Source organism: Otolemur garnettii, unplaced genomic scaffold (genome assembly GCF_000181295.1).
Source record: "Otolemur garnettii isolate 467f Iridium unplaced genomic scaffold, OtoGar3 scaffold00018, whole genome shotgun sequence".
NCBI classification, from domain to species: Eukaryota; Metazoa; Chordata; class Mammalia; order Primates; family Galagidae; genus Otolemur; species Otolemur garnettii.
The window spans coordinates 6,449,943-6,456,722 of NW_003852413.1; the positions used below are offsets into that span (position 1 = coordinate 6,449,943).

At 53.9% G+C, this 6,780-nt stretch overlaps 1 protein-coding gene across 5 annotated transcripts in view; it reads right to left on the reverse strand.

Annotated features, from left to right (window-relative positions):
- The window catches only part of TMEM94 (transmembrane protein 94), a 37,927-nt gene that overhangs the window by 17,305 nt on the left and 13,842 nt on the right, over positions 1–6,780 (reverse strand). For 2 of the 5 annotated variants that reach the window (XM_023511070.1, XM_003786131.3), the window contains exon 1: positions 4,160–4,213. The exons of the other annotated variants lie outside the window; for them this stretch is intronic. In XM_023511070.1, coding sequence (XP_023366838.1) covers positions 4,160–4,213 — 54 coding nt within the window. Of the gene's footprint in view, positions 1–4,159; positions 4,214–6,780 lie in introns of those variants that run through there. 5 annotated transcript variants of the gene reach the window in all.

Sequence of the window (6,780 nt, forward strand, 5' to 3'; positions counted from 1 at the left end):
GCATTTGCCAGCTTAATCAGGGATTCACCTTACTTCGGAATTGTCAACCCAAAATCTGTAACAGAAACATCTGGAGCTTTTTAAAATGTAGATGTATAGACCCCAACCCAAACCTACAGTAGCAAAACTTCTGGAGGTGAAGCAGATCCCAGGTTGAGTTTGATGCATAGATCCCCAGTGCCAGGGCCCTGCCCCAGGCCAGGAAGCAGCTGAGGAATGAGTGAGTCTTTCCCGGACCCATGTGAAAAGCAGCAATGTGAGCTTCTGCCAGGAAAAGCTCTTGAGCAAGAGGAGCAGATCCCTAACCCCAGGTACCAAGAAAGGGACCAGGGTTATCTCCCAAGGAACCTGACCAAGGGGTGTGTGCCAGTGACACCCAGGCTGTATGTGGGTGAGTGAGACCTCCCCTCTCACTCCCACAGCCCACACTCTGTCTCCCCACGGCCCTGCACTGCTGTGCCACCAACGTGCTGGACTCCTCTTCCCTGCATGTCTCCACACGCACACTCCTCCTTGTCAACTTAGCCTTGGCTCTTACAGGATACACATCCCATGACCACAGGCTGCTGGGCCTGAGGGGAGCCGTCCCCTGCTGTAGCCTGGCATGGTGGGATGTGCCTGAGCAGGGTCCCCAGTGCAACCTGCCATTGAGGGCTCCCAAGTGGGCTGCCCCAAGACTTCCCAACAACTACGCCTAAACCTCACCTAATCCTCGCTCTCCACAGCAGCTTTAGGGGATTATGGAGTTAAGAGTTGCTTCTCCCCAGAGGGAATAAACTGGTTATCTCAGCTCTAGAAGAAATGGCCCTCCAGGCAGGGCCTGTACCCCAGCAGGGGTAAATATTGCCTTCTAAGCACCCACCTCCCTTCAGTGAAGATCCTAGAGCCTCCTGGGGAGGCCATGGCCTTTTCCTCGTGGAGAAAGATAAACAGGAACAGGATGCCATAGGCCTCTGTCTAGGGGGCTGGGCCAGATGAGTGATGCCTCCCACCCAAGGAAGAAGGGGAGACACAGCTATGCACGTAGCTGGGGCGAGGAGCCAGGGCCCCGTGGCACCTTCCCTCACCACCACGCCTTCTCCCTCAGGCTCACCCCTCAGCTTCCACTCCACAGCCCGGGGTATAAGTGTTCCCAACATGGACATGCCTGGGCCAGGCCTTCAGAAAAGATGAAGTGAGCAAACATGCTGGAGGCAGGAGGGAGCTGCAGAAGGGGAAGGCTGCTCACCCAAGAGACAGGAACTGGAGGAGGAACTAGAGGGAGAAAGAAAGGAAGGGCCAGGCAAACTGCACAGGGCTGTGGGATTACCTGGCAAGCTGCTCCACCTGGAGTGAGACCTTGCTCAGCGAGGCGGAGAAAAGGGTAGAGGAACAACCAGAGAGCCAGGAAAGGTACCCTCCTCTAGCCAGGGCTGTAAACTGGGGACACTCGCCAATTCCTATGGGCTCAGGCAGCCCTGAGTCCAGGACCTCATCCCTCCCCACCCCACCAGCCATCATCCACTCTCTGCCCCCAGGTGCCAGAAGCCGCACTGCCCTCCAGGTGTGAGAGGTGAGGCCAGAGGGTGGCAAGTGCTCCTGGGGCAGGGCGCCTGCAGACCTGTCTGCATGTATCTGCCCCCGCATGTTGTGTCTGGCCAGGGGCACCAACTCCAGACTAGTGATTAAGGATGGCACAGCAGAGGGAAAATAAGCCATTCTATAATTATGTGCTGCCTGAAGGAAGCGCCTGCCTGCACAGGCTGGCCTTGCAGGGAGGACAGGGCTTTCATCTGAGCTTATCCAACTGTCAAGGCCATTCCCTTACCCCGCTCCTGCAAGGGGGACCGAGTTGGGGGCCAAGTCTCTACTTTCTCTCAGTGCATCTCAGCTTTTCCCCATGTAATGTAAGAGCAAAGCTCAGGAACCTGGTGGAAGATCTTTGCACTTTCTGAAGGAAACACACAGAACAGGCCAGTGATGAGCAGGCTCTGCCAACCTTTCCCGAAGCCCATGAAATTAGGCTGGGTACCACGGTGTGCCTGGCCATCACTGGCAGGGCTGCAGCAAGGGGACAGGTGTGATTCTTATTGTCTGAGAAACAGGAACCCAAGTTGACACTCAGTCTGAAGTCCACTTTACTTGCCTACTGGGGCCAACAATGGTGAGGAAAAATCTAACCTGGCTTGAAGTAACAAAGGTAACAAGAGATTTTCCCAGCTTCCCAGATGCTGAGAACTCCCACTTCACCCCATTTTTCTACATTGGGAGAGAGGACGCCCTGCTTCTCAAGTCACACTATTATCTTTTTAAGCAAAACCAACTCCCACAACTCCCTTCCACCATCTTTCCTACTCAGGTTCAACCGGGTTAAGAGGAGAGAACAAATCAGCTCTAAGGAAGTCCCAACTCAGGAAAGGCTGGCAGCAAATGCCCATCATGAGTTCAGCTTCTTCTCTCCATTTTTTTTTTTTTTTTGGCTGGGGCTGGGTTTCAACCTGTGACCTCCAGTATATGGGGCCAACGCCCTACTCCTTGAGCCACAGGCGCTGCCCTCTTCTCTCCATTTTTGTCATCAAAGCGGGGTGCTGGCAGGGCATGGAGCTTTGGCAGAATGACAGGATGGTGAAAGAACTCTGTCAAATCAGAACCACAACATCTGCCACTGAACAGGACCAGCCCTCAAAGTCCAAATTAGAACATCTGGATCAAGGGTCCTCAAACTTTTTAAACAGGAAGCCAGTTCACTGTCCCTCAGACCACTGGAGGGCCAGACTGTGGGCCAGGACAAGTAGCCTGCTAAGCAGGACAGGCGGCAGCAGCAAAAACACCCTGCGGGCTGGATAAATGTCCTAGGCGGGCTGCATGTGGCCCTCGGGCCATAGTTTGAGAGGACGCCTGATCTGGATACTCTAAGGAGCCTTTCAAGAGCCAACACACCTGAGCCCCTGCACTTAGTTCAATTAGGTTTCTTAGGGGACGCAAAGCCAGAAGACCCCAAGTCTCAGCCCCTGTCTTTTCAGAGTTCCTACATGGTTCCCTCAGCATAGTAGCTGTCTTCCTTCCTACTTGAGCTATTTCAGGAGCAATAGAATCAAGGTCCCTAAGGCTCAGGTAGACAGGTTATGAATTTAGACCCTGACCTTAGGCCTTAACAACAGCAAACAACCACTAATTTGGACTGGCTGGAGCCTAGGTCCCCACTGTCACAGCCTTCTTGGTTAGTTTGGTCAGTGCAGGGGGAGGGGATATAAAGCCAGACTCCACACAATCTGCAGACTCCTGCATCACTGAAGCAGAGATCGGCCACTATACTCTATTATGAGTTTGGGCAGACACAGACCGACTCCATCTGCAGCCAGGCAAATCTGAGCTGCAAGCAGAGCTGCTTCCTCCTCTCCCTCATTCTTCTGGGCTCGTGCTGACCTTAGCACTTTTATCCACCTTCTTTCCCACCTCCTGCTGTCACCAGGACCTAGGGAGAAATCATCACAGCCCTGGTGGCTCCTTGTCTCAGTTACCCACGTGGTCTGGCAAAAAAAAATCCCCTCACTGGCCCTAAAGAGGTTGGCCACTCAAGACCTGGAGCTTTTGTCACCTATGCTTGGAGACCCAAGTCCTAGCATGCCTTGGCAGGATGCCCCCTGGGAGGCTTAGCTCAGTCCTGCTCTAGGTGACTGGCTGGCAGCTCCCCAGACCCACTGGCTTGCTAGCTCTTGTTCTCAATCTCTTTCTTTCTTTTTTTTTTTTTTTTTGAGACAGAGCCTCAAGCTGTCCCCCTGGGTAGAGTACCGTGGCATCACAGCTCACAGCAACCTCCAACTCCTGGGCTCAAGCAAGTCTCCTGCCTCCACCTCCCAAGTAGCTGGGACCACAGGCGCCCGCCACAACACCCGGCTATCCCTTGGTTGCAGCCGTCATTGTTGTTTGGCGGGTCCGGGCTGGGGATTCGAACCCGCCACCCTAGGTGTACGTGGCTGGCACCTTAGCCGGTTGAGCCATAGGCGCCGAGCCCTCAATCTCTTTCCAAGGTCCTAGCTACCTCACACTCATGTGGGCAGCCCCCTATTCTGCATTGTCCTCAGGACGCTCATGGCAACCGCTAATCCAAAGATTCCTGCACAAAGCAAGGAACATGGCATCTTTAAGAGAAACGCAAAAGCCACACCGGTATACTCACTTTGTTGCGCTTGCCCTGTTGGGGTATCCATAGCTCTGCCTGCTTAAAAAGCATGGGCCAGAGCCGGGGCCACCCAGAGTCGGCTACAATAAGTTCCAATATCACCCTCAGGTGGGGGCTGGGGGGTAGTAGAGAGATTAGAGAAAGAAAGAGTCAGAGAAAGAGGGCAGAAAGCTGGAGAGCATGCAAGCAAGGAGCCAGGCGCAGCAGAGCAGAGCTTCAATCTGCTGATTAATTCAGCCTATTTCTAGTCACGCTGCAGATCCTGGGAGGGAAGAGGAGGAGGCAGCAGAGCTGGAAGGGCGGGAGGGAGAGAGGGAGGGAGGGAGAGGAGGAGAGAGGAGGGGGGAAGAGGAGGGTTGAGAGAAGAAAGTTTGTCTGATGCTCTGCCAGATGTCCAGGAGCTTGGCCTGCTCCTCAGAGGAGAACACTGCAGGGTGAGCTGAGGCAAGACATGCAGCCAGGCTATGGACAGATGCACAGATAGACCAACGGAGGAGAAAAGTGCCCTCAGCCTAAAACCCTGAGGGCAACTGCTAGTATCAAGGAGTACCCTAGGGTACCTCCCAGGCTACATGTCCTTTGCCCCCAATCACTGGGCCGGTTAGGAGCCCCATTGTGGGTGAACCCATCATCCACAGGAGCCCTCCAAATCACTAAGGCTCCCCAGCATGGAGCCCAGCCAACAACAGCTCTTTCCAAAGTTAGAGCACAGGAAGGGGAGAGAGGGAACTTGTGGGTTATTAATAGCATTACATCCTGAGTAGAGGGGGAAGGACTGGCCACTGAGAAAACTTAGGAAGACCTCTAGGAGGGCACAGCAGAGAGCAGGAAGCTGGCGGAAGGAACACTCTAGCGGGAGAAGGAAGAGCCACCTGCGGCCATCCTCAGGATGGGGCTACAAGCCCTGAGGGAGAGGAAATAGCCTAAAGGGTGCCCTAGCTGGAGAGCAGGAGCTGGAGCCTGAGCATGTTTCTCCAGGGCCCTTGTTTCCTAGACGACACCATCTCAAGCGGCAGGGAAGGGAAGAAAGAGACTCATCAGCCCAAGCCTGCCTCTCCCCTCCCCCTTCACTAGCACAGCTCCCAGTGGGGCCCCCAGACAGAGGAGCTAGAGTAAGAATAGAAAGGAGGGGCTGGGCAGTCCCGAGGTTAAGCACAGGAAGTCTCCATGGGGAGCAGGGAAGGAGGGAGGACAGGGTCAGCTTCCCTGCCAGTCACTGTGAGGATGTTCAAAGGAAAAAAGATTCCCATGCTGTCTTCTGCTCCCAGAGGCACAGCTCTGGTGGGAACCACAAGCTAGCAAATGCTGTCCCTTCTGTGTGACAGGCCCTAAAAAGGATAGCACATAGGGACTAACCCACCTATTGTGCAGCTCTCTTCTGGTCCCACCCTCTTCCTACACTGCTCACACCAGCAGCTGGAGAGGGGTCCCTCCATCTGCATAGCAGGAACCCAGGCTATCACTGCTCCAGCACATCCACCATGGGCTGGAAGACAAGGGAAAAGCCTCTGAAGGAGAAAATGAGAATTGGTAGAGAAGGGATGTGGGGAGCGCAGAATCATCCAGCAAGAGCCAGTCCATTCCTGAGCTAAGCCAGGGGATGACAGACATCTTACCATCAATTACCACCATGCTAACTGCTTCTAATCCTATTCCCCCAAGACACCTTCTGGCTGTCGTGGACCACAGGGATCATCTTCGGAAGCCTATTTATACAACTCACAAGTTGCCTCAGGTAGAAACCCCATTAGGTCCTATTGCTCTCTGTTCCTGGGCTACAGTGGGAGCCTCTCCAAGCAGGAGCTGCCTTCCAGTACCTAGAGCTTTCCCAGTCCAAAGGCAACATTCCACAATATGACCAATGATGGCAGCAATGATGCTTTCTGGTTCAGGATTCAACTATTCAGAAAGAAAAGGACAAGGAGAAATCCTGTAGGAGAAATGGCCCCTGAGAGACATCCAGCCTGGGTTCTCAAATTTTCTCCCTCAAGCTCAAGAGAGAAGCCAGCCCCTTCGATCACAGAACTTTGTTTTCCCAACACACTAGGCACTGGTATTCAGTGGTTCTGGATGGAACCAGAAGAACAATACCATCTTCTGTTTGAGGGGCCTTCAGCCTCACCTAGGTCATTACATTGTATGACATCTGAGCCTCCAGGGGGATACTCCCTGAAATTGAGCAGCGCCTAGTATTTATGGCTATAAGCAGCAGCCTTCCACCCAGGCTGGGAGAGAGACAGTGTAGCTTTCACTCTATACCACTCACTGCTAGGGTAGACACCTGCAGCGCAGCCAAATGGGGCTGTGAACAGGAGACTGAATGCACCTACTTCAAGTCCAAAAGCCTGTTGCATGGCTGGTCCAGAGGCACAGGAAACTTGGAACTGAAAAGGCCGCAGTCAGCCAGGCACCACCAGAGGCCCAGGAATGGACTCACAGCTCTCTCTCCAGACCTCCCCAAGATCTCTTTGACAGGCTCAGCGCCTGTGGCTCAAGTGGCTAAGGCGCCAGCCACATACACCCAAGGTGGTGGGTTTGAATCCAGCCCGGGCCCGCCAAACAACAATGACAGCTGCAACCAAAAAAAAAATAGCTGGGCTTTGTGGCGGGCGCCTGTG